General features: G+C 41.3%; 3 protein-coding genes across 3 annotated transcripts; all 3 read right to left on the bottom strand.

The window, feature by feature from the left end:
• Positions 1-509: 509 nt before the first annotated feature.
• LOC311009450 (serine/threonine-protein kinase/endoribonuclease IRE1-like) lies at positions 510-6,025 on the bottom strand. Its single transcript, XM_084003630.1, has 7 exons — positions 5,402-6,025; positions 3,046-3,820; positions 2,761-2,930; positions 2,459-2,682; positions 1,878-2,007; positions 1,706-1,806; positions 510-1,414 (listed from the first exon to the last, which is right to left on the bottom strand). The coding sequence occupies exons 2-7, from the start codon at positions 3,800-3,802 to the stop codon at positions 1,195-1,197; spliced, it is 1,602 nt and encodes a 533-aa protein (XP_083859756.1). The 5' UTR covers positions 3,803-3,820; positions 5,402-6,025; the 3' UTR covers positions 510-1,194.
• A 2,684-nt stretch (positions 6,026-8,709) lies between these two features.
• Positions 8,710-13,059, bottom strand: lgi2a (leucine-rich repeat LGI family, member 2a). Its single transcript, XM_084003606.1, has 8 exons — positions 12,655-13,059; positions 12,401-12,472; positions 11,643-11,714; positions 11,156-11,227; positions 10,966-11,037; positions 10,676-10,845; positions 10,354-10,518; positions 8,710-10,264 (listed from the first exon to the last, which is right to left on the bottom strand). Exons 1-8 carry the CDS (start codon positions 12,831-12,833, stop codon positions 9,447-9,449), a joined length of 1,620 nt encoding a protein of 539 aa, XP_083859732.1. The 5' UTR covers positions 12,834-13,059; the 3' UTR covers positions 8,710-9,446.
• An 853-nt stretch (positions 13,060-13,912) lies between these two features.
• On the bottom strand, positions 13,913-25,048 carry sepsecs (Sep (O-phosphoserine) tRNA:Sec (selenocysteine) tRNA synthase). The gene is made up of 12 exons (XM_084003508.1): positions 25,003-25,048; positions 21,365-21,480; positions 21,135-21,289; positions 20,853-20,971; positions 20,295-20,453; positions 20,004-20,157; positions 19,794-19,896; positions 19,580-19,709; positions 19,199-19,290; positions 17,358-17,451; positions 17,155-17,245; positions 13,913-15,991 (listed from the first exon to the last, which is right to left on the bottom strand). The coding sequence occupies exons 1-12, from the start codon at positions 25,031-25,033 to the stop codon at positions 15,733-15,735; spliced, it is 1,503 nt and encodes a 500-aa protein (XP_083859634.1). The 5' UTR covers positions 25,034-25,048; the 3' UTR covers positions 13,913-15,732.
• Between the last annotated feature and the right edge of the window lie 2,542 nt (positions 25,049-27,590).

The following is a 27,590-nucleotide window of genomic DNA, read 5'->3' as shown; positions in this document are numbered from 1 at the left end:
TACAGGGGATATTAAACCGAAAGTCACCTCCAATAGATCAAATCTCAAGTCTTTCCAGACACTTTTAGGAGAATACCAGCCTCCTTAGAAATAGGTTTAGAGTAATTCTAATACAAATCTAACGCTACGTATTTAAAAGAAACACCGTATATCGTGAAGTATTCGGAAGTAAAGCTAAAATGCAGCACCCCTGAAGACGAGTGAACAATTATAAATACACGGAAATGGAATTCATATAGACGATTTCTTACACAATAAAAGCAGGAAGTCATAGTAAAAAAAGTAATTGAGATAATTTTTGATACAATAGAAATTACGTTGAAAATATGCTATTTATCTCTTATAGCTTCAGCATTAGCAAATTGGGCCTCAATTCTAACTGTGTATTATGATACAAATGTTGGGTGCATGGAGATGGGGGAAATTATCCTCAACTGATATTATGCCATAACCATAACATGCCAAAAAACACATTTTACAATCATGTATTAATGAACAGAAGCTCAAGCTCTGGCTAACACACTTGTTTTATTCATGATAAAATGCAAAGATCTGTTCAGATGTGTGTGTGACAAACATGTAGTGGCATTGCACGTCCATGTTTTATGTGTATTTTTGCTTGTATGTCTCCATTCAATGTCGTCAAAGAACAGAATGAATGCTCATACACAACACATGGTTCACAGACATTAAGGACATTACAATTACAATTGCAAACCAAAAACCTCAACACAACATCACCATTAAAAAAACAAATAAAATAACCCCATACATTTGCAACTCTAATAACCCACCCTCCCTGCACCCAATTAATTATCATTCAAAGTAATACCTACATCCATACAGGTATGTTCTATCCACTTGCTCAAAAACATAAATGATACAAAACATTATTATTTGTCCCAGCTCTGTTAAAGAAAGAAATCAACATAGGATAAAGTTCATGATGTTAATGTAGAAATTACATGTATCAATGTTCTAAAATATATAGTTTAATATGAATAAACTATTCTTTAAAAAAAATACAATAGCAGTAAAAGTGCAGTAGAAGTCACATCTAAAAATGTCAAAGACATAGATTATTATTATTTATTATTTCTAAACCCTGTTTTTTTCCCTTTCACCATAAAACTGAAAATGTCAGAAACGAAAAAGAATATTCAACATTATGGAAGTCGCTTTTTAAAATAAACTTCACTCCATGTGCATGGGTTCAGACTCTGGGACTGGGACACCCAGAGGCTCCTCAGGGCTGAAGGACAACCTTGTAAAGCTTTTGTCAATGTCTTCTTCTTCAAACATTTCCTTCAAGGGGGTCTCTGAATTCCACCCTTGGATCTTTGCAAACGTGTAAACACATCCAAAGAGGCCAGGAAATATCATCTCCGGATCAGGATTGGTTACATCATCGGGACTGCAAAAAAGAGAAATGTTTTATAAACTATTTAGTCATATTTTTAAGCAAATTGTGAGGAATGATATTACTTTCTAAATTGAACTGCGAGAAAATACTTTTTCAAGATGATTTTATTCTTCAGAATCACAGTTTTTATTTGTTTTAAATAAACAGATTAATTGACAGAACCCACAAATAAATTGAAGTGGAAATAAGAAAATGAATGAAAGTGTATGATTATTGTTTCAGAGTTGACGGATTACGAAGAATCGTTTCGTTTGTGACAGTATAAGACATCATTTCACTCACGGGTGCACATGGGCGTTTCTTATGAATCGCAGTAATGCCAGTGGGTTGTCAGGGTAGGCTTTGTTCTTGGGATCCATCTTTTGGACAAACTCTGGCGGAAACTGCAACACCAAAAAACAAAAGGTCATGAATCGGAAAGTAGGAATACAACATACAGTTATGTTGGATTCACCTTATTTTTCCACTGTTTGAACGATCCATCCCCGGCACATTCTTCCAGTGAACAAATCAGTGCCTGATCAGCCCCTTTATAGTTTTTCACCTCCTTCCTTTCGCCAATGCTTCTGACGTATTCAGTTCTCCTGAAAAATAGTATATTTCAGGATATATGAATTGCAAAATAAACAGAACCTCAAAATTAAAATCTAAAATGAAATGGTGTTTATTCAAATATATGAATATATGATGTGAATATAATAGTTCTATCCTTGATTCATAGATAGCCATAGTGAAAGCGTTTTTTTCCAGCTTCTGTTCCATGATTAAGGTAACCATTGTCTTTTGAACCAGTCATTATGTATGTCTTGTGATTCATACTGTACATGTAGATGTACACCAGTATTTTGGACAGATTGTCTGGGAACCATGATATTTGTACCAAAGTGATATTTCACTCTGGAACAAAGTTGTAGAATAAATAAATAAATAAATAAATAAATAAATAAATAAATAAATAAATAAATAAACCTGCCATCATAAAGAAGATATATATTTTAAAACCAATCTATTAATCAATCAGCATTTCTTTCTTACTTGTAGGGGGTCCAGAAGAAGGGATGATTCAACCATTGCTTCACTGTAGGTCTGTTCTTTGGTTCTTTGTTGATCATCCACTCGATGAGATCCTTTGCCACTACGTCTTGAACATGGTTCAAGTTGTGGTTCCCTTGTGAAATGTTGTACTCACATTCATAGGATCTGTCGCCAAACGGATGGTGTCCTCCAGAGAGGATATAATAAACCAGCATCCCTGCCACCTTTAGAAATGACAGAACATTTGGGCAATTAAGCAAGTATTTTTCACCAATTAACAATAGTGTAGCAGAAAGACTGACCTGTATATCGGTGTTTGCCTTGTAAGGTATGTCCGTGTCACCTTCTCTGGTTAAAGTCTCCCTGGCCATCCAGCATTTCGTTCCTCCACAGCTTGTGCGATGAGTTGTTTGGCCTTTGAGTAACTTCCTACTTATGCCAAAATCAGCCAATCTTGCGTTCCCAACCACATCTGTAGGGTGAAAAAAAAAAAAATCACACAAACTCCAAAACTCTGCCTGTATTCATATAGCCCTTTTCTAGGATTCCCTTTAATTCCATCATGGGTACATTTGGAATTGTCTTACCAATCAAAACATTCTGTGGTTTCAGATCTCGGTGGAGAATTGCAGGACTTTGACAATGAAGCACCTTTAAACTCTCAAGAAGTTGGTAAACAAGCTTCTTTGTCTGCAGACCACCATCCTTTTCTTTGATGTATTCCTCCAGGGTGTATTCACAAAGTTGAAGACCAAGATATCCAAAGTGCTTATCCTCCGCGGCATCAACATATCTCACAATAGATTGATGATCGAGCTTTGGAAGTCGTAGAATTCCTTCCTCATTCTTCAGGACCTGATAGTTGCATTTAAACATTTTCTTAATAGCAACTTCAGTGCCATCATCTCTCAGCCCCAAGAAGACCTCCGTACCATCACTTCCCTTCGCTATGCGGAATTCTGCATCATTCACAAAAATCATGCTCCCAATTCTGGTTATTTTTCTTTTATCAGTACTCAGAAGCTTCTCTAATTTTGCTCTCCACCTCGTGCTGATTTGTAGCCATTTGTGCGTTTCTGATTGTAAATTCCTGCCGAATGGATTCACATTTGGCGTTAACCGCCTGACAGGCACTGGGTATAGTTCAGTAGCGCCAAAGGAAACAGTCGAGGATGTAGGATCGCTCTTACCCCTCATCTTGGGTCTCAAGCATTGGGATCTTTCTGCCCTTGGCACAACACGATAAGGACTGGTCGTGGTCTGATGGGTTTGAGGATTCTGCAAGGGCATGATACCATCAACTGGGATTTGGGGTTCTGTCATTTGTAACTCTGTGTCATCCATTTTTGTGCTTCAAAGTTCCTGAGAAAAAGACAAAATGATGATGCTAAAGGTTAATAAGGTTAAGGTTCATCATTTTGCTTCTTTTCACAAATTCATTATTTACGTTTGTGTAGCAGAACAAGTGAAAATGTCAGTGCTTTTTGACGCTCGACTAAAACATTGAACAAAAATATAAAGCTTGACTTAAAATTCCTTACTTAAAAGTTGTTGACATGGTGAAACAAAAGGTAGGTCCTGAGTCAGGGCCCGACTGGGACAATCATTTAGTCCAGGAAATATAGTGCGAAACATAGCCCCAACCAAGCCAAAGACTTAATTTCCTGAATACAGATGAACATTAATGCTTGTGAATCACAAACTAATGAGACCAACAACTGCTTAATGCAATGTTATGAACCTCAAATAAAACAGGGAGGGAGACAACACAACAGTTTCTTCTTCTGATACTTCTTATTTTTGTTATTAGCCTATTATTATTATTATTATTATTATTATTATTATTATTATTATTATTATTATTATTATTATTCAAAGGTATGGCAGCTGTTATCTCTTGTGTTGGAGCTATTTATAGTAGTTAGTTTTGATTATTCTGAATCCATTTATTTGATTTCATTATGATTAGATTTCTTTTAGTATTCTAGTTTATTATTTATTTAGTTTAGGTGTTTCTTGTTTACTATTTGTGTTTTGTTTCATTTGGGCACGTTAGGGGGGCAACTGAAATTATATAGGTAGGCTGTCAGTAAGGGACCAGCATGCACCTGGGTGGTAGTGGTGGGCGATATCGTAAGATTTGGTATCGATCTGATACCGATCCAATACCAGTCATTATCGCAGATACCGATACTTACGGCGCTCCTTTCACGCTGCGCCGTCCTTTCATTTGGATTATTAATTACTTCATTATTAGTTAATAGTAATCCATCCAGGACAGTTTATCAGTAAAATACTTAATTAACATAATACAAACAAAACAGTGCACACAATTGTCACTTGAGAACAAATTAAAACAAATTCTCTCCCTTCAGTGCTTCTTTTCTTAGGGAGGAGAGTAGTGTGCAGTGTGCCTGCCTGGATGTGCTCCACCCTGTGATTGTTCAAAGTTGCGACACTTCTACAGACAAGATAAACAGGTCCACCTCCGCAGCAGCGGGGACAGTACAGGAACTGAAGTATCGATACCATTACGCTGGTATCGATCAATTTTTTATTTGATTTGTATGATTCGTCTACCACACCTTTTCATAGGACTATGAAGGATAGGGCGTAGCGCCTACGACCATAAGTCAAGTCAAGTCAAGTCATCTTTATTTATATAACACCTTTAATACATATAAAAAAGCCCAAAGTGCTTTACATTAAAATAAAATAAAATAAAACAAACCCTTTAAACATCCCTACTCCCCGCACCCTCATTCATGTAACACACACATACACACATGCTACACCGGTACATACCCCCCCCCCCCCTCCAAACCCCGCAAGATAAAATGGAATGTGGAATATGGATATATAAGGAGCGATTATAATTAAGTAGAGTAGGACTTCTCATTTATTTTGATGTACAGTTTGAAGATTGTAGGAGAATAAACTTACAGTCTCGAAACGCAGCCCGGGAACTTTTTTTTCTTGCAGCCGCGACGTTCTTTCTTTCAGTTTACATCTCGCGCTCCTCCCAGGACTACATACGGAGGACACAGGAAATAGGACGCAACTTATAATAAGGAGCAGGGCCCCTGCATACCCTGCAGGCACTTGTCAAGCAGCTGGAGGTGAAGACATGATGGCTTCAAAAAGAACCTATGAGTCAGGCGCGAGCAAGAGGAGAAAAGAAAGCAAAACAAGAGGAAACTCGTGCTTCTCTCGAAGGTGGGTATTTGTTGAAGTTAGTGCTGGGCCGTATTAACGGCACCGAAGAAGCTTAGGGCCCCATTTTGGTCAGGGGCAGCCCTGATAAGGAGAAATATCTTCAGTCATAGTTACGAGCACAATGAAAGTATTTTTTGCCCTCATTACTGCCTCACAGGCACCATACAATCAGTTAGGAGCACACGTGACTGATGTTGAGGCTGTACGCAGCCTTAAAGCTGAGGTATGTAATGTGGGAAAGCTAGCAAGAGAGCTAGCAAGATTTGAAAATAGCACCTCCTCCTGCCTCCTCTAAGTCCCCCCCTCCCGTCAGTGATTCCATCCAAGCTGATTCTTCTGGCATCAGCGAGACGTGAAGGCTGTGCACTCGTGCTTAGGCGGGGAGGGCGGGTGCAGAACTAGACATGATGGCCCTTTTCCACCAAGGTATTTTGAGGGCCGGTTCGGAGCCGATGCCCAATCGCGAACCAGTTCTTCCTGTTTCCACAGAGAAAGAGCTGGCTCTCGGCCAGGAAAACTGGTTCCCGAGCGGCCCCAACTCCTTGCTGGGCTGGAACTGGCCCACGGAAGAATGTCTTGCTTACGTTAGGGGCTGGGGGCGGGGTTAACACTCGAGGCAACGGGGGAAAATACGCCGCTGCGGAGTTTTACTAACGTTAATGTTCCCGGTAAGTTACATTTTTAAATTGTTTCACCTCGTTGCAAACCAACGACACATTTCTGTTTAGTTTACCAAGCTAGTGATTACGTTCGTAACAGCAGCAACTAGTGGCTATGCTTTCTCGGGTAATGTAAGCTGACCGGCTAGCTAGCCAGCTAGCATGATATTGCTAACAACAACGTTAGCATGCCACTTTCTGACTGCCGTTGGCTCACTAAACGTTACCAACTACCAACGTAACATAACATCTGTCTTCACAGCGCCGTGGACACGTTTGTTATTGAACCGCTGTTCTCTGGTTTGTGTTTGTAGAGCTGTCGGACATCGGCGATTTTGAACGGAGGTCCAACCTGCAGATGACTAAACATCAAACACTCTGATCTCTTGATCACACACTGTTCTACACTTTAAAAAATGTTGTGATTTTAGTATTTAATTGTTATTGTATTATTTGCCAAAATAAACACTTTTTCCTGAAGAGACATGTCTGCTATGCTTGAAATTATCGCTGCGGGGAAACCTCAGACGTATACAGTGACGTAATGACGTGGCTCTCTGGGCTCTCTAGCCGGTGGAAACGCAAACAGGTTCTCAGAAGGTTCGCAAGTTGAACCAGCTCGGGCACCGGCCCGGTTCTTGACCTAGGTTCGCGTTGGTGGAAAAGGGGTATTATTTGTTTTTTTACTCCGACCAATCCTCGCCCTTCGGTGCGAGGGGCGCAGATTGGTTGTTTGTTTGTTTGTTTTTTTGTTTTCTCAGTCCCACGGTGGACACAGAGCTCTGTTTAATTCCGTTCCTTTTCCTGATGACATAATGTACTGATCCCTCTGAAATTAGACTGGCCACTTCACCCAGTATAACAAAAAGTGCTTCTGAACAGGATTACATATCCCATCTTTAAGGGACACCTGCAGGCAAGAGTCCTGGAAAGAGGAATTTGGACAAAATCATTTATAGTGGGTGTTTCTCCTTGAACTGAACAATCAAAACATGATCATAAGTAGTTTGTGTATTCATAATACATAACATCCCTATTTGTTTTGTTACTTCTGTCATTATAGAAAGCACAATAAGCTATTTTATCATAATCTATTTGGTTTATTTAATGTAAATACATGCAAAAGAAAAAACGGGGGAAAAAAATGTAATTACCTTACCGGTCACCTGTGCCAACTTAACTCCAAACAGATGATGTGTTCATGGGTAAGTCAATGTAGCTCATCTGTATTTATGATGCCACAGCCTTTTGCTCATCTGCAGTGTGCAGTTATATTGAACTGTGAGCTGGGGTTTGATATGAAACTTGAATGACATCACAGAGGACGGTGACATCACGTTGTGTGCTTGTTGATAAATTTAAGTTGTGACCCATAAAACCAAAACACAGAGCTGGTGGACACCAAAACGCTCCATCGAACCGAGAGGCACTGTAGTCGTTCGTCATTATGATCGACCTCTTTCCAATTAGCATTTACTGATTTCATACATAAATATATTGATTGTTGCAGCTATAAGATCCAAATGGCCTTCACCAAGGCAGAAACAGCCTTTTCACATAATATCCTCATGACCAATGAATCATAAAACACTTGTTACAATCATACTTTCACACATTTATTTGAATACTCAAATGATTAGATGGACAATATAATTTGAGAGTAACATTCAATATGTTCAAAACAAAATCATACAAAAAAACAGCATGTTGTAAAGCTTGCATATTTTTTTAATTATTGTTATTTTGTATTATTTGCAGTACCATTCACTTCATCACCAGAAGTATTAGACTTCTGAGTTTGTTAGGTTCATCTAAAAGAATTTGGCAAACACCCTTTTTTTCTTTTTTAATGTCATGCTCTTGCAAGCTGTTTTTTTATTTTTTTATTTTTCTTTTAAAGTAAGTGCAAAGATCCGTTCAGGTTTCTGTGTGACAAACAGGTAGTGGCATTGCAGTCCATGTTTTATGTACATTTTGTAGCTTGTAGGTCAACATTCAGTATTAGTAAGAACAGAATGACAGCTTGAAGTGAACATATTTACAAAAATGTTTAGTTTTCTTCATTATTGGACAAACAAATGATGTACTTTCATCCTATTTATTCATCTGAATCCACTGACCTATTTTCTGGTAGAGTCAAAAACTAAAAGTTGAATTACGTCAGTACTCCAATAACTGTGGTTATGTTTTCAAACCTGTGAGTCGGTTTAATTTCCCTGACATCACTAAATGGATAAAAAGGGCTTCTATCTGCTTTGTCACGTATAGTTGCTTCAGACTAAAAGGTTATTCCATTCATGTGTTTGTCTACAAAGGCATTAGCTATATCTAGTCCTGAATATTTCACCTCCAAACACAATAAACCACTTCTTAATGTTTTACTGTATGCAATATAATATATAGCACCTACAGTAACATTTTCCATGTAACAACTCCACTCGAAGGGCTGGGATCTCTGCCACAATATTTAAAGGTTTGTGCTTTCAAGACATTCCCTGTATGGAAAAAAAGCAAAGGGGTGTGATACTTTATCACGGCCAGAGGGAGGCACTGTGGGACCATCAGAACACAGAACCCCATTGCTGATAAGGCAACAAACTGTACATTACCAAACGGTATGAGGACATGAGGTAAGTGGCATAAAGATGAGAAACCACACCTGTCACATGCCTGTCAAATGAGAACTAAACTAAATTATGAATATGTTTTCTCTCTCAGGTTCTGGTGTATATTTGTGGGTTATAAAACCATTAGTACAGGGGATATTAAACCGAAAGTCACCACCAATAGATCAAATCTCAAGTCTTTCCAGACACTTTTAGGAGAATACCAGCCTCCTTGTACAACTGTTTGGACTCCCCCTCTCAGTATTTGTGAAATGTTAGGGTCTCTCAAAGTCTGAGACCACAAGATCAGATACTAGGACAAGGCCATTGAGAAAACTCAAACAACTTAAAAGCATTTCAAACAGCTCTTATTTGTGGCAGAAAAGTATGGAGGAATTGGAATTTCACAGTTCATTAAGTCTGTTCTCGTCCTTTCTTTTCCCTTCACAAATGTAGCTTTTTAGTGGAAGACGTTCGATTGCAGGAGGGGCAATAAAGCGGAGCCCCTCACAAACTCAAGTCAATGATAACGTGTTCAAAGATCTGTGTGTTTCCCTTGAAGCTCGAGGTGAAGATGAAGTCCCTGCGATCAGTGGACACCACAGTAAAGGAGCGCGGCGCCTGGATGTACACCTCCTTGAAGCGGTCAAAGAGTTTGTTCTCATCATCCCACAGGTAGATCTGCGAGAAGGTGTAATCACTTCCCAGAGCCAGGTAGTAACGTTCTTTGAAAGGGAACGGCTGAAGAATCATGGAGCCGCGTGAGGGCAAGGCCTGGATCTCCGCAAACTGTTTGGCACCCCAGCGCAGAATTTTGGAGTCACCAATATAGCGCGTCATAGCCAGGTAGAGTTCCTCCTTGATGCGGAAGTGCTTGACAGCTACGACATCCTCCATGTTGGGGATCTCACCTTGCAGGACAAACTCCTGGTTGCTCCGGCTCCACTGGTAGATCACAGGCACCTGGGAGCGGCTTGCCAAGAGGAGGTGGGCCTTCCCATCCAAGTCCAAGAACTCCGCATCTGTGTCGCGGTACCACTCGTGCAGCGACTGGTATGAATAAAAGCCCTTATCGTTCCACTTGTAGAGGGTGGACAAGCCCGCTTTGGAGCTGTCCGCAATCAAAAAGAACCAGTCGGAGCCAATCTGGAATGCCTCAATGTCATTGGGCTTGGAGATCTTGGACACCTCAATGTCCTGGAACTTGCTGAACCTGCTTTGGTCCTCATCAAACTTGTAGATGTGGGAACCACCAAAGAGCTGAGCCACAATGACAAACACCTGGTCCTGGATGACAACTGACTTGCACCCCACAATCGACTGACCTGGAAGGCAGAGGGGGAAAAAAATAAAGCCAACAGGCCAATAACATGGGTTTGAAACTCAACCAGGCAATTCTGAGGCGCTGCTGTACCTGTGATGTTGTCGTAAGTCCTGAAGTTCATTTCTATGTGGTCCCATTGGAAAACCATACAGCTCTCTGCACTGGGGGCAGCAATAGTCACATAGACGTCATTCTTATAGCTGAATGTGTCAACAGACAGAGACTCCGATGCCACAGACTGATGGAGGACGAAATCTGTGGAAAGGTACATTCTCAATTGAAATCTCCACAAAGCAACATACAAATACACGTTTGCCCTTCCTTTACACTTCTTCGGACGACCCGGCTGGGTCGCCGGATACTGATGCCAGTGAGAACAGAGACAAGGCCAGCTGGCTCAGGTGTTTCTCACCCGTCGAGACGCACTCGTTGTGCAGGCTGGTCATATCATTGAGTCGCTTGTCCTTCATCTCCTCCGGTCCAGCACACACAACATCAGACACTGTGGCGTTGGTGTTCTTCAGCCAAGTCATCAGCCACTTGGCACGGCAGTCACACTCAAAGGCATTGCCTCGCAGGTCCCTGCAGGAGACGGGTACCGTGTGTCATTGCAGATCAACAAAGAAGACAAGCTAAAGGCACAGATCAGCTGAGGGAGAGGGACAATGCTTCGTCACATTTTTAACTGAGGGACAAACTTACAATTCTATCAGTGAGTCCAAGTCGATGAAGAGGTCTCTGGGCAAGGCTTTAATGTTGTTGTTTGCCAAAGACCTGGAAAGAACGGCAATAAATCAACATAGGAAATTGTGCTATTTAAGAATATCATAACACTTCCAACTGGTATTATGTAATAATATTATAAGATAAGATTTACAAGGTTGGAACATACAAGTGAGTCAAGTCCCTGAGTCCTCTGAAGGCATATTTGGCTGCAGTCTCCATCTTATTATTCTCAATGAACCTGTGGAAGAAAACAACACATCATGATGGGTTTAGTGAGGAGCTTGTGGTGAAAGAAAATGCTGTTAAACACATGTACAATTATTGGAAAATGTCGGTTCAATCGCTTCAAAATCGGTTGCGTGCAAATATTTTCTAGTAAGAAGTGAACCACTAGAGGGCGTACAGTTTATAGTTTCCTGCCTTATTCACTTTCTGAACATCCAACCACACACACTAACCTCATTCCCCATAACAAAACTCCCATATAGAATATTTCACTCTGTAAAATTGTGTGCAGTTTATTCCAGTTACAACTGATTAATTTAATGCCGTACACATGCCATGACATCATGTTTAGTTATGCACTAATTAACTGACCGTCTTTGCACTAATTGGATATAAATAAACCCCCAAAAACAAATAGAAGAACTTACAGATACTCCAGATGGGGAAGGCCTTGGAATGCATCATCCCTTACAGTTGTAAGAGAATTGGAATTCAAAAGCCTGTAATGAATAATAAAATACAAATAAATATTAACAGATGCTGGCTGCTGACTCTATTCACCCTTTTATGCCTCTGTCTCAAAAAACATGCAGTTTTTCAGATTGACATTTTGCAAAATAGAGCCAAATTTCAAGGGGAATGGTATATATAAATAAAGTGAATATGAAGCGGTGGCAGCAGCTGCACTCTCACCACAACATGTAAATCATTGTTATGACTTTGGTGAAATGCTCCATATCTGCCACGCCTTTCTTTCTGCTGGCATCACACTGGTGACAGTAAGTACAATATGTAAAAGGAGAGCTCTGGAAGCTCAAAATTAGATTCCCAATCGTTTATTTCCAGGTGTCCCCTGTTAATTGCTTTAACGTCACTCTTTCTAATGTACAACAGAAAGTTTGTTGCTGGTCATCCTTCAAAAAAGCACAACAGCCTTGATTAAGTCATGCTATTACATGCCGGGATGATACTTGATCATGTCTGTGTGGCGAGGGTTTTTCTTGTGTGCGTTGCAGCTTTCCACTGCCACTATTAGGCCGCACAGATGTTGCATTAAAACACCCACATTAGATGGAAGTTTTTGAAAGTCTGTTGTTGAAATCTGCACAGTTTTGGTCCCTAAGGCGCCTTTTGCTACAAGGCACGGGCAACTCTGAGAAGCATAAGAACACAGATGGACTCTTACAGTAGCTGGAGGGATGGCATGTGAGAGAACATCGCCTCTTTGACCTCGGAGAAAGTCCCATTGACGATGCTCCTGCAGGAGGAAGAAGCAGCATTTTGAACACGAAGCCACTGGAGCAAATCAGAGAAATGACTGCATTGCCTTCCCATAGCAGCTCTTATTAATATGGTGCACACTATATATATTTAAAAAATGCAGCTCAGTATGAGACTGCTGCATAATCTAGCACGTTCAATGAAAACAGAGGTACTCACAAAGAATTGACGTCGTTGGGGCTAATCCTTGGGACATAGGAGGACCCGACGCAAATGATGGACTCCCTGGAGCAGCTGCATGTTGAAGGACATCGGAAAGCCTTCTTCAAACGAGCCGGCTGGGACAGGAGGCAGAGCGACACGGAAAGCAATGCCCAAATCTTGAGAGTAGGCAGCATCTTTCTTGCCGGGCTCGCATGTGTGAGGTTTCGCTCGGGAGCACCGATGGAGGCGGGATGGCAGCAGCACGTTTACACCCTGCACCATGAAATGCTGCACTGGCTCCCTGACATCAGCAAATCAGCCGCAGCTCCCCTCCGTCCACTTTAATTATTTATTAAGTCGGCGCTTCCAGTCGGGTAACTGTTGGTTAAACAAGCACGCAACCGCACGTCGGAGAAGGGGGGAGGGGAAAAAAAGAAAAGACTTCCACGATCTGGCAACACGAACGTCTCGAAACGGCGCTATTTCTGAATATTAGGTGGCACTTATTGTGATATCGCTTCGCTGGAATGGCAGAAACACTGCGCCGGTGGTTGAAATATCCCCAACGTGTATTTCGTATGACGTCGGTTACGCACATGCACGCGTTGTTGCCAGTTTTGACATCGTTTGTCACATAACGCGGTTATTTCTGGACTTGTTAGTCATAGGCATCGTATTAAAGTCTCCTTGTGAAACCGTTTTGACTGAGAATGAAGTGATATGTTGTGACTGAGGGGACGTTTTACATACAGCAAGCTGTATAGGAGGCCTCTCCCTCCACACAGGAGGGTCGCATAGCTGCAGCACCATGGACAGCGCCTCGGCTCGGCTGCACGGCTTTCAGCCTCAGCCCTAACGGCCATACATGCAGTATATGCGGGGACTCTTGCGTCGAAATAAGGCAGGGGACCGTATTTGACTAATAGGTGGATTTTCACAGTGAAACACTAAGTAAAAATCATTCACTTATAGTCCAACTCATAACAACCGAAAACCAATACACATCAAATTCATACACGCACAATGTATACATGCATATTTCATGTCTGAAATAACTTTCCATTCATTCATACTGTATAAGCGAGATCCAGAATAAAGCATACATTTTAAAACAATAATACCAAAAAGAAAAATGCACTAAATAAATAATAATAATAACGAAATAAATACATATTTTCCAGGCTTTTGAGCCAGTGACGGCAAACTTAAGATCTCTGGTTGCTGGATGTGATTTCATTTTAATTTTTTATTCAATTGCATTCATCAAGGGTGCAAACAACAAGAACAAAGCTAGCAATGATTGGTCGCATGAATCTTCATTCTTTGCAATTGCTTTATTCTCCAATTTGGTTTTCTTTTCGTTTCAATTTCAGTCTTTCATGTCCCTTTTTTATATAATCTATTAGATTGTGGTTAATTGGCCACTGCAGATTTCACAGACTTTTTATAAGTCAGAAGTTGAGGTCAATGATGGCAACAGGTTGGTCCCCTCTGTGCCAGCCAGGTGGGATGTCCCTCCTTGCACCAGCCTGGGAAACCCTGGTGGTGGTTTGGTAAACTGCGACCCCTGTGTGTGCCACTCTGGCACTTCATCATCACTGTACTCTACCTGTCAGCCGCTGAAAGCCAGGCGTGAAGGGCCGTTTGTCATCCTGCAGCATCCCTGAGGTACTTAGACTTATGATTAAGTATGTGGACTGCAGATTTTGGAGGGATATTTTTAAGGTCTATTTAGGTGAAGAGGGATGAGGGTAAACAATCATTTGGCTTTATGGGAAACATCAGGGTGTCTTTTGTCATTTTAATAATATGAAAACACCTAAATCCTGATGATAAGACAGCACAACCTTGATTCTTGATCCTGATTCTGAGTGAAGCTGATGCAACACAGCAAGACGCAGCAACTTTGGCATTCGGGACATCCCACTTCTAATCCATACTGCTGTGTTTGAACTACCAGAACATGCAGTGGCATCTACCTCACGTGCCCCGAGGTTTCCAACGGCAATCGAGCTAGATAACCCGCAGCAGATGAAGGGGAAGAACTTTGACAGCGCAGTCTCGAAACATAGATTAGGCATCAGTCAGTGAGGCTTTAGTGGGAGTCTATTTTTTGTGCCACAGGGCTCTACCTGCTCTGCTTTCTAATGAGGGAGGAAGTAAGACAAGATTTAAGAAAAACCAGATAAGAGATAAAATCCCTCGGTGAAGTTCTGACTGAAATCCAAATCAATGCTTTGCTGCGTAACAGCAAAACACAGCATATCAGTTAACTACATATCTATTAAATTGTTAATGCAGTGCAGGTTCAGTGACCATTTCCTTTACTAAACACGGCAGTGAGCTATGTTTAGTGTACTTAATTGATTATGTGTTCTGTGCGATCGCTTCCACGGCCCGAAAGTAAATGAGCAAATCCAATATACTGGCTTGGAATGGAGATAATGGCCCAACGGCTTTGGTATCGCATTACAACACACTGCAGAAGACATGCACAGCGTACGCCATCATAAAACTATACTGTTTCATATATCAATTGAGTGGACGGACCTAATGTATTCCCAAAACTGACAGTGCTGATGTCAGCTTGTACACTGGCTACTTTCTGGTATATTTCATCCCATAACTGCACTGTGGAGACTTTAGATATGTATAATGAAGGGAAATGACACACAGGCCATTTTAAATAGTGGATATAATCTATTTTGAGTACAAAATCCATAACAAAACAAGCCGTTTTTCAAAAATATACAGACATCGATGCAAGTCTTTCAAGTGGCTTTGCTTTTTAGATCAGTGAACAACCATATGCTCCCATTTGTATGCAGCTTGTGTCCTTCCAATATCTACTCATTTGCACACATTCACAGAGGAGGGAATTAATCATCAACATCAGTTGGTGTCATTTTTGTTGGTAATTAACACCTGCACGCGGTTTTCACCGCCGGCTGTTGCTGCCGGGCTCAAGGCTTTGACCTTGTTACAACGCCTGGATTGATTATCCATCAGAGAAGCACACGCACAGTTCAAATCAAGGTGATAAGGAAATACAGGCGGTCAGTAGAAATCACTTTGTGTACTTTGCCTGTTTTCTTATTGAGTCGGTCCTTCTGCAGTCGTGTCCTCCTGGCACGGTGGGACAACTGGGGGGATAGTTTTTGCTGCATGTCCCTCTTTCTTCAGGGTCTTCAGGCACTTGTCAAGCCTTTTCATGCACAGTGTCACATCGTCACGGGTGATGCCCACAGCCGAGGCAGCGTTGAGGTAAGGGCAGGGGTATGCCTCAGAGTGCGACATGAAGCCGCGGAACGTGTGTCCGCTAACGGTCTGCTCCTTTCCCAGCGGTATCACCCTGGAAACATGGGTGAAAAACAAGGATAATATGGTACAACAGCGATTATTCTGCATAGCAAAAAACTAGGATTTCTTACAATTTTACAACTTGGATTTATCAAAAAAACAACAACATTTAAACAGAAACAATTACTTTTAGAAGGTAGAAATCAATTGTAATGAATTAATTTAAATATTTCCATAACTAAACTAAGCAAAAGCAAGCAAACTGTAGTCTAATTACCAATCTTCTGTATGTTTTCATCGAAGGATCGTTTCCTACTTATACAGAAAGTGCTATATTTTTAGCGGTTTTCATCTCCACTAAGTATAGAGTGGGTTTGTTGAGCTCTTTTGCCAAAACAAAAACTAAACATGAGAGAAATCAGGCTTTATTATGAACGTCCCGTAACCTTAAAGTGTTTCAGACGAGGATATTTGAAGTGAGAAACGTCTGAGTTTCAGTTTCAAACTGTCGAACTCTTTAATACTGTAAAACAATACGTTTGCCGCCTAACTTTGGCAGGGTTTCCCCACCGACCGCACAGATTTGACTCACTTCAATGTGAAATCAATAACTGGCCAGCTATTAGGACTGTGTATAAGAGAGGCCATCCAGAAATGCATCGGTCTCTGTTAATGTTGAATAGCTCATTGTTGATGTATGTGTGACATAAGCATACATTTTAAAAGTATGCAAAATGCTTATTTACTCGAGAGGAAGGGAATGTGGAGGTATTCTTTTGACCTTATTTTTTGTGTAACACGATTAAGCAATAAAATCGTAGAAATATAAAACAAGCGTGACATAATGACCCACATAAATCATTTATTTGGCACATTTTCGATCCTCTTGCCGCCAGCAGGCAACAATGAAGGATTGAGAAATCCCCCCCTCCTCCTTAGAAGAAAAAGCGAGAACACGGCCGTCACTGTTTGTGCCTGCTGGAGACGGCATCTCTGTGGGCCGCTACGAAAAAACATGCCATTAAATTAAGAGGCCGCCCTGGTAGGATGGGCAGACTAATCAGCTAAAGTAGCTTCCGCTCCACCAGATTCAACGGATCCATCTGGCTGATTGCTGACTTTCTGTTTTGGCAACACACAGCTCGGCCCCACATTACCGAGGATACAGACCAATCCTTTATTAGTGACGTCACTCTCCCAACGAGGTTTTCATACCTGGCTCCGGACACTTGCCGGGTGAACAACATGGAGCCCAGCAGGGACACCGCCTTGTCGCTCTCCGCCTGGAGACCATCCAAAGACATGGCTGGAGGAGAATACACACATACATAATTCAGGATTAGGGGAAATATAGGGTCAGGAATGTAGATTTCACCACTCAAAGACAACATGTATCGTCTGGAGTACATCGAGCTTACCCAGTGAAATGGGGTTATGCGGGGTGTGAAGCAATCTCTCCCCGTGTGCAGAGGCTAGACTCTTCAGCTCCTGAGCCAGGAAGGAATACATCTCCTGCAGGCCATGCAGACACAGAGAAGATGCATGGAGAGACAGAACTGGAGGAAGCAGGGCTATAAATAGTTGTGCAATGCTCCTTTCACACTCTGCCAGTGTTATTTTAGCAGCAGCAGCAGCAGCCTTGTGTTTTTTTATGCTTATCAAGGAAATCTACCTGGAAGCAGACGGGGCCACGTCTGACCCCTTCCTCTCCTCCGTTACTCATTTGCCTAACTGTTTGCTTCCCTCCGAGCTTCACAGGATCTTCACTCACGTCACACATCCACGTCTGGGATCAATAAGATGAGGCATTTTAACGTCCTCGTGTTTAAAATATGCTGTCGAAGTGCGTTTGGGTCAGTGTGTGCAGAACACTGAATGCTGGCAATGCACACAGATGTAACGAGCCCGGGCCGTGTGAGGAAGCTGCACAACAACAACTCGCAGTGTTGTTGTTACCGGCGACCGATGCCAGATTCCCCAGTGAAGCGTCGCACATTAAAAGGATCTGCTCTCTGTAACAGTGTGTGTGTGTGTGTGTGTGTGTGTGTGTCAGCCGCGCACTCTGCTGACTCATGCTTTCTTATTCGAAAACATCAAGAAGGAAAATATTTTCTCTGTCATGATTCAAACACAAACAGCCTTTCAATGATGTCAAGTGTCTCCAAGTGTCTCTTGTTCTCTAATAACAATGGGTGACTTTATTACCCCTGGAGAGGAGGGGTGCAAGCGGTGGAGAGGGTGCACGGCTACGACTTTGCAGACAATAACTGTGTGTGTGTGTGTGTGTGTGTGTGTGTGTGTGTGTGTGTGTGTGTGTGTGTGTGTGTGTGTGTTCTAGCCAAAAACACACACACTCTTTGCAATATCTGCATGTTTATTTTAAAAAATGTGTGCATGAAGCTGTAAATGAATCTCAACAGATACAATTTCTGAATTATTTAAAGCCTTTGACCCCGTGGGGGGGATGTGAGGAAAGCACTCAGTTCTGCAGACACTATGGAAAACTGGTCCGTCACATTAATTATGCAAAATGTGGGCCGAGAGAAATCAATAAGCCTTGATGGCGTCAGGTTGAGGCCAGAGGTATTTCCTAGATGTATATTTCTGCTCGTCGTTTTCACGCCGGTCACATTCTGGGTGTTGCATATCGTTTTATTTCTGTATCTTCCCGGTGTCTCGAGTACACTCACAGTACGATTATGGTGGAGCAGTTTGGAAGGTGTGAGAATGCTGCAGTGCCTCCCGTATGAAGAGGGGGGATGCTGCATCGTGAGCAAGACCGCTTCAAACCGGGGAGCCACCGGGGGATGTTTTGTGAAACTTCTGGATCAATTTTATCTTCCTATAGCACACACTCACCCCCTCTACAAAAAGCTCTTTACTCACTCAAGTTGAAAGTCTCATTCCTCCTTCACAATGCAGGTAAAGAGCCACACACACACACACACACACACACACACACACACACACACACACACACACACACACACACACACACACACACACACACACACACACACACACACACACACACGATCCACTGCAATTCAATACAACTTATGTAAGCTGTTCTTTTCAGCCTTCAGGGGAAAGACGTCGACACAGCATTCAGAGGAACGTATTCAGACCGACTCTGCCGCAGTGTTTTTATACCACATGATATTGTCCTCATCGTACCAACCTGGAGGCATCCTGTATGTGACGACCGTGCTGCGTTGACTACATCTAGCACTATAGGGTGATGTGTTCATGCTCTCACCTTTCTTTCCGACAGGAGTTTCTTGTAGCCGCCGGCTCCCAGAGTGAGAAGGGTGATGAGGACGTCGAGGGAAGGCGAAGCTGATGCTCGACCTGGACAAAGAAGGACAACTATTTGTTTTAACGCAGCAATAGAAACCAAAACAAATTGGGTTTAATGATAATGAAAGGTTTTACTTTAAGTAGTGCTATCCCTCAAAATAAGGTAAAAAAACATTCAGGAATGAATGTATCACTACCCATCCTTAATGATGGCCAACTCTCATTTAATATTATTAAGAAGCAGCAGCACTTCAACACACAGCAAGGGATAAAAAAAAAATCAATTACCGTCATAATTTCATTTTTTTTGTAGCTCAGCCATAATATTGTTAATATTCACCTGGGTACATCTGGCTTATCTCCTGTATGAAGGCCTCATCAAAACCTGCGACTATGGCGCCACCTACAGGAACCATAAAGTTCTTGTCCAAGCTCTGAACAAAGGCATCGATTCTTCCTACACGAGCCCCCTGATGACAAGCCAATCATTTACAAGTGAAGCCACAGCTTTAGAAACATAAATGAGAGATGGATCGGTGATGAGTGAGACCGACCTGTTGTATAAGGTGCATGCATTTGGACGACTGCACTCCGTATGCGTTGTTAACTACGTGGGGAATATTCTGTTTGGCACACATAACGGCCAACTCCTCCAGCCTAGAAGACCAGATCATTAATGACAATTAATTATTACGTTTGTATGTGCTAACAGATCTACGACCGTCATCTAGAATATGTTAAGGGGGTAAATGTAAACTTTTTACCTGTCCGGGACGCGCGGGGCAAAGCAGGACGTTGTCGAATGAATGCACAAGACGTTCTCGGCTCCCAGCTCCTCGATCTTGCGCTCGACCGCTTCCAAGTCGGTGCGCAACTCATCGCCCTCGAGAACGTTCTCCACCACCACCGGCTCAAAGCCTGATGTGGGAACGTGCATCACATAATCAGTAATTCAACTTTACATGGCATTATTTCAGAAACGCAAACAGATGTGGTCCCGGTGAGCAGGATGTGAGAGTGACAGGACAATCCGTCATCGTTGGCGTCATCATCACCTGCTGTGATCATGGCTTTGAAACAGGACTTCTGGTCGATGCGAGGCCAAATGATGTAGCGGGCCTTGGGTCTGCGATGACGAAGGGTCAGGAAGCACAGAGTCAGGCTCATTCCCGTTGCCATGGGAACTACAAAGCAGCTCGCCACACTCCTGACACCTGTTAACCAGAGGAAACAAAGCAGTCTTTTGTATGTAGAAAAACCTGAATTAAAAAGGGACACTCCGCTAATTTTACACATAAGCTTACATCTTACCAGGACTGACACTTAGCCTGTGAAAATATGTGTCTTCTGTGGCTCTGAGATGAGCTTTCCAAAGTTTAAATAAATAACCCAGATGTCATCAGTTATTGCAGCTTGGATATAAGACTTTACACACTTCTAATGTGACAAACTGGAGGTTTAGGGTTTCAAATAAGTGGACATTTAGGAGGGTCTAATGAAAGATGTCACCGAGTTGTGTTATATGAGATTTTAAATAGTTATTTTTTCATCTCTTGTGAAGCAAAAATGAAAATATTGAATGTTATTCACTTTGAATGATAAGAAATACACACCTGAGAGCTTTAAGATGTCCAACACAACCGAATTAGTCAGCTTGTTAAGCAAACTGGATCCCGCTGCTTTGGGCTGAATAGCAGCAATGTCACCTGACCGACCTATGCCATGGATCAACCTGCATAAAACAGCTGAATGTCACCACTGGTATTTCACCGTTGGAAGATTTATACGGCTAAAACTTCTGAATGTACTTCAATATTTAGCTGAGTTGAGCCAGAATGCTTAGTAAAATAGTTTTATGGGGACTCTATTCAAACACTATGAAGTTAATCTCAAACCTGTAATGTCGCCTTGCCACCAGGCTGGAAGCCACCCGGCCTTCCCTCTCTCCTACACCACAGTTGCCCAGGAAGTTATTGCTGTCCATCACAGCCAGCTCATTAAGGAAGAGCTCTACGGTGCTCTCACTCCATCCCTCCTCTGGACATTTGCCCTGCAACACACGCAACATGGAAAACAGTCACCAAAACGACCTCCAGGGAATGTGAAGGCGGCGGTAGACTTTTACCTGCTCCAGTAAGAGTCTGATGAGCTGCTCATGGCCTCGACGTGCCTGACTCCCCTGTCGAATGTAAGAGGTCGACACTATCTTCTCACTCAGGCAGAAGTTTTCACTGTTCATCTCTGTCAAAAAAAAAACAGAAACAGAAACAGAAAATATGAATACTCAAATATATAGCAATATATAGTACAGCCAGATTTTAGCCCATCAGATATGGACAGATTGGCCAGAAACTAGTACCAAAATCGCAAAGAAAGAGAAACTAGAGAGTGAGTGTGGACACAGTTGTGATGGACGTCACGTCATCAGGCAGCTTGGTCCAGAGAGCAGGACCAGAGTCACTGAAGGCCCCCCTCAGCGGACCTGGATCCAAGTCTGGGTGCAGCTTGAAGACCTTTGCCTGATGACTTGAGGTCTGATTGGGTTATTATGTGTTGTATAATGTCTCCCGTGTCCTGTGTTGGGGTTTGTTAATTCAGGATATGATTTATTTGCACAGGCCTATTTATCTGGTGGTGGTAGAAGGAAAAAATAATAATAATAAATATAAAATAATAATTAATATTTTTTTTTTGCCAGTTTTATATTTGAATGTCTAAAGAAAATCATCATACTTATACAAACATCTTGTGAATCTAATATTGCTAATGATTGAGGATTTGTTTGACCAGATTGTGGGAAATGTAGGACCCAGTGGTTTTGGGGCTTGACCCATAGGGGACTACAAAGTCAAGGTATGGGTTTTTGTCTGCTATCCTAATATCCTCCAAGCACCGCCACGGAAGGTAGCCGGAAGAAGGTAAACAAACAAACTTGCTACCTGGAGTTATTTAGGCTAACCTCTCGGCACGGCTAGCAAAGCTGGCTAGCACCTGCTAAGCTAAGTTGGTGTTTACACGCGAGGAACGCCTCCAACAGGGCAGATTTGGTAGACGACAGTTATTCCATCTTCTTACCTCACAGCTTTTCCCGTGAGACTGCCCGTGTTTCTAACCCGCCTCCAAACTGTCAGCCGGCGTGAGAGCTAACAGACAGGCGGAAGCAGGAAGCAGCACGGAACTGAAGCGTCAGCGTCACTTCCTCTTCTTCTCCTTTAGGGTTTAACGGCAGCGCGCGCCCTCTACTGACACCCTCTGGAGATACTGAACTCCTACAGGGTGCAGCGTCCGGTTTGTCAGGCGTTTACCACCAGTCCTGTTCTCTAGGAAGCTGACTCAGACATATATCCTGCTGCTGTTAGCCCTAATCTTGTCTTTTTCTGTGTACACTCCTATTTTATCACAATACTTGCTATTTTGATTTTTATTGAATGTGCTAGTGCCACTCTATAAGATTTTTCTTCCATTCCAGTGTTCCAGTAATCACACAGGGATTATAGGCCATGTCACAGTTGGACGCAATATTGTATGTACTGAGCTTTAAAAAAAAAGTGTAAATGAAAAAACTCATAAAATAAATACGTTTTGTGGAGTAAAAACTCCTTTCATGTACTTTCATGTCTCTTGCTGCTGCATCTCCCGTCCTTTCAAAAACACAACGATGGTGTCCTTTCTCAGCATGAACGCATGCATGCATATCTGTTTTACATGAGACGGGTTCACTTCAATGGCTTTAATAATTCACAACCCAAAATTCCTTCCTTTCAATCATGATTCAGCCATGACCCTTCAAACATCACGTCATAAAGTCCCATGATCTGGGCTGTTCATGTGACTAATACTGGACGTTTCGGTGTACAGGTTGTTTTAGTTGCACAGAACAGTGAGCCAGTCGTTTATAATTCATCATTCACTTTACAATAAATTTTTTTTATCTTTTTGACAAGTTTTAATGCAAGTGTTTGTTTTTTCATGTAAATGAGAATGATATTGCTCTATCAAATAAATATAGCATCATTTAAAATTGTTAAGGTGATCAATTTCACCAGAAGCCAATGGCAAAAAAATAATGAATAAATTAAATTTAAAAAATCACACAACAAAAATATTTAATAATATTTCATGAATATATGTGTCTAGTGTTTGGTGGTGGACTGAAATAAAAAAAAACCTGACACATGAAGGAGCAGATATTTCCAAATTGTATGTTTTATTAATTAGCTAATGTTAGAAATAACAAAAGAGCAACTCATTCGACATATTCACACTATACTTCCAAGCCATCAGATACACATGAAACATTCACTTAAATTCAGCTCTTTCCTCATATGTATTATAATTATTTTTGTATGATATTACACTTCTACATTGTAGCTTTACAGGGCAAAAGTGCAGGGGTGGACGTACAATTTTTCAACTAAAGCAAAAGTTGCAGAAATATGTAATATGGTACAACAAAAGTCCCACATTCAAAATGTGATTTATGTAAAAGTGCAAATCACCAAAATGTCCTCAAAGTAAAGTGAGCATTATACAGAATTAGCCCTTTTAGAGTGTTGCATTCACTTATGACTGGATTAATATAGGCTAACTCGTATGTGTGTGTCATCATTTTAATGTTGAAATTGTCCAGCTAGTGCAAGTTTTAATGCTTTTTACTGCTGGGTACATACATAAATAATAATATTGTGTTAATGTACTGAAAGTTTTTTTAAATTTAAAATAATAAAATACGTTTTGTGTAAAAGTACTATTTCTGACATGCAGTGGAGAATGAAGTCGCATCACATGGAAATACTCAAGTAAAGTAGCTTAAAGTACCTCAAAGTTGCCCTAAAGTAGAAAGGTGGAGTATGAACACGTTCTAATTCTTCAGAAAAACATGAGTCGCCTTCAGCTTTCTTAAATAATTATTATGCTATGTATTATATGTAACATATGTCAGAGAATATGACTGGCTACAATATTATCCATAAGGTATATCATAATATGTTGCATATATGCTAAAAAAAACAAACAAACAAAAAAAAAACAGAAGTAATGTAACACAAAACTAATTTTGTCAGAGATAACAGTGTATTTTGAATAATACATTTACAAAATAAAAACATATGCAATAGAAAATTTATTAAATTGAACTAGTGCCAAAACATGACACGAAAAAACACATTTTTCTCACAAGGCAAATTACTTTAAAGTTATGAAATCGTTAACTTTAGGCAATATTGCCAATTTTTCTTAATTCCATTCATCATATAATGCAAATGATTATAAATGGGAAACAATGAAACCACACAGACCACAATATTATAGATTTAAACAGTAGATACACATCCATGGAGGTGTTGAAAAAGTTATTTTAATTAAAAAAAAAAAAAAAATGTTGCTGCAAAGGGGAGAGAAAGATGGCAATTTGATGGCATAGCAGGACTTTCAACCAAACAGCTATGCCAACATCTTGCCTTCCTTCCTGGACCCATGTGTGTGAATAGATGTCCATTCGGGAGACGTGTAACTCCTGGAAGTGGCTGAAAACAACGAGCCACGTTGATCCGGCAGGTTTTGTGCGAAATTAAACATCCCATTTAAGAATCACTTTAAAAAAAACATACTATGATATTTCAAAATATGCAATTAGGTGTGTTTCCCCTCACTCACCTTATTATAAAAAGAATAAAAAATAAAATGCAACAGCTCCGTGAAAGTAAACGCACTTAGAGCTGTTCCTTCCCGCCAGCATTCGCCCCGTTTCTCCTCCTCACCTACCTGTTGAGGTGTTCAACAGGGATTCCCACATCCCCAGCTTCCCCCCTCCTCGCGCGCCGTCCCGGACCCATGTGCCCCGGCGTCAGGCGTCCGCGGAGTAAAAGTAGGCTGAAGGGTGGACGAGATAAGTCCGCGCTCCGCCGCCCACTTCGGTGACAAGACAGCGACTGTCAGTAGCGCAGTAGGTGTGTTTGGGGTTGGCGGGGCAGCTCTCCGGCGTGGCGTGACTTCCTGCACCTTTGGGCGCTGACGAGGAATCTAATTGCTATATCATTTGGAGGAGGAGGAGGAGGGTCCATACTAACCTGTTTATACTGATCTCACAGATTACCAAAGTATTTCTGGAGTAAAATACATTATAAGGTTGGGAAATTAAAATTTTAATTGACTATAATTTATAGAAAAAAGCAGTTGAATGGTAGGCAACCTTGTATACTGTAGACATATTTATATTTTACATAAGTATGTCACTATCAGGATACTTTAGGAATATTATACCAAATCTCTGAAGGAATTAAGTTTAATTCCCTATATTATTTAAAAAGAAATCCCCCATTAAATACAGAAATTCTAATGCTACATGGATAAATGGCCAACGCCCCTTTTAGCATCTGTATGACAAGCACCGGGCTTTCAGGTATTTCCGAATCCTAACTAAGTGGTTGCCTAAACCTGAGCATGTGTTTTCGTTTGAATTCACCTCTTTAACCACAAGTTTAATACAGGGGCGGTCCTGACACAGCGTTGGACTGAGAGGTGGGAATGAAGATATTAAGTGCATGGCTACCTCAGGAGTCCGCTAAGCCGAAGGGCGGTGGTTTTCCATACATTTTGGCTCCTATAGAACCGGTCCCCAACTAAAAGTCCTATTTACCAGAAACATGACATGCTGATCCACACACAAAAGTGAACCACGACTGCAGGATCCGGTCCATTAATGAATCACATCGAATGATTCAAAAGCCGTCTAGACCAGAAGGTGATGGCTATCCAGGACAGGAAACAGCATTTTGTCAGTGACCTCTTTAGGGCCTTTAATCATCAGCTCTTTTTAAACAAAAAAGTACCGATGTTGCCGTTGTGAGGTGGATCATATACACAAGTATCCCCCCCCTGCCAGCTGTTTTCATAACTGATTCATGATGGTGAACAGCAACACAGTACAGTTATTAATTACTCTATTGTGTCCTTTACTGCATGCAGCTGCACTATGATTACAACTTTGTTCCCTTTGTTGGGAAATGAGTTGATTCGACTGTTTTCATATCATCTTTAAGATCACATATCAAGTTTCCATGCAGGTCCAGTGTGTAAGAACACAATTCTTACTTTTTTTCCCAAACAATTCGACAACCCTCAAAGTTGACTTTAGCACCGCAGAGATCGGTGACTCACTTCCGTTGCTGTCGACACCGGCCACACCTGTCAACTCCCTCAGAGCAAATACTTTAAATTGCAGCACCTCACAGGGTTAACGTTTCCATTACGTACAGTACGCATTTGTTTATCATGGTTACCGCATTGTCAATATAAATCAACGGTAGGTTCTAAGAGTTTTAATTTGCCATTTATTGAAACAGGTCGGCCCATTAAGGTTAAAACTCTCCTTTGCACGAACGGTTAGCAAGGAGACAATATTATGCTTGGCTATGAGATAGTGTTAAATGACAAACTCTAGCAGGGTGGGAATAACAGTAATAAATATCACATGTTTTCACACATTATCTAAAAAGAAAACCATTAAGAATGGAAATAAAACACCATTGACCTACACTCTTTTTCCCCCTATAAATATTTGAATGTGTTAACTTTTTATGTCTAATATTTATAGAATTTAGAAGTTTAGAACATGGACCAATGCCACATACAGCATTTACAAATGAAATAAATAAAAAATAAAATTCAATAACAAGCACCAGATCATCGTTTCTTTTTTTTTACAGTAAAATGTGTGTCAAATTGTGTGACATTTAAACATGAATAGATCAGTTCAGAAGTGTCTAGACAGACTGCTTTTTCTTTCTCCTTATTTGGTGTTCTCCTCATTCTTCCTGACTCGGTTTAAAATGTCATAATGACATATCACTGCATGTGTGGCTATTATTGTCCATCTTTTTCTCTGTGTTGCAAACCAAAAGCCATCCATCAGACGACTCTGAAGCTGAATCACCGAGCCACATGTCGGCAGTTACAAGTCGGACCTTCTTGTGAGTCACTGTATGGTCTCAAGTCCGCTGAGGCCCCCTCTTTGTTTTTATTTTAAAGAGTCATGAAAATACCCCCCGAAACAGCCAAACGGGGCACTTTTGGTGATGACTTGCCCGCGTCTGAGATATTTTAAAACTATTTTCCCAGTTTGCCTCAGACAAGCTTGGAAAAGGATCAAGTGAGTGTGCAGGATTTGGACTGGGGCCTCCTCTGAGAGGTTTTTTTTTTTTTTTTTTTTGCTGAGTCAAATGCAAGCACACCCTGTAACGGCGAGCGGATGAAGTCACGGAGCAAAGTCTGGCAGATAGTAAGCTGACTCGCCGAACAAGCCGCCCTCGCTGCTACTAACCTTGCCCTCACGAGCATGTGGAGTTTATTAA

This window comes from Eutrigla gurnardus (assembly GCF_963514095.1).
Source record: "Eutrigla gurnardus genome assembly, chromosome: 23".
In the NCBI taxonomy this organism is placed as follows: domain Eukaryota; kingdom Metazoa; phylum Chordata; class Actinopteri; order Perciformes; family Triglidae; genus Eutrigla; species Eutrigla gurnardus.
Note: the sequence above shows the minus strand (reverse complement) of the source record. Positions and strands in the feature narration are given on the sequence as shown.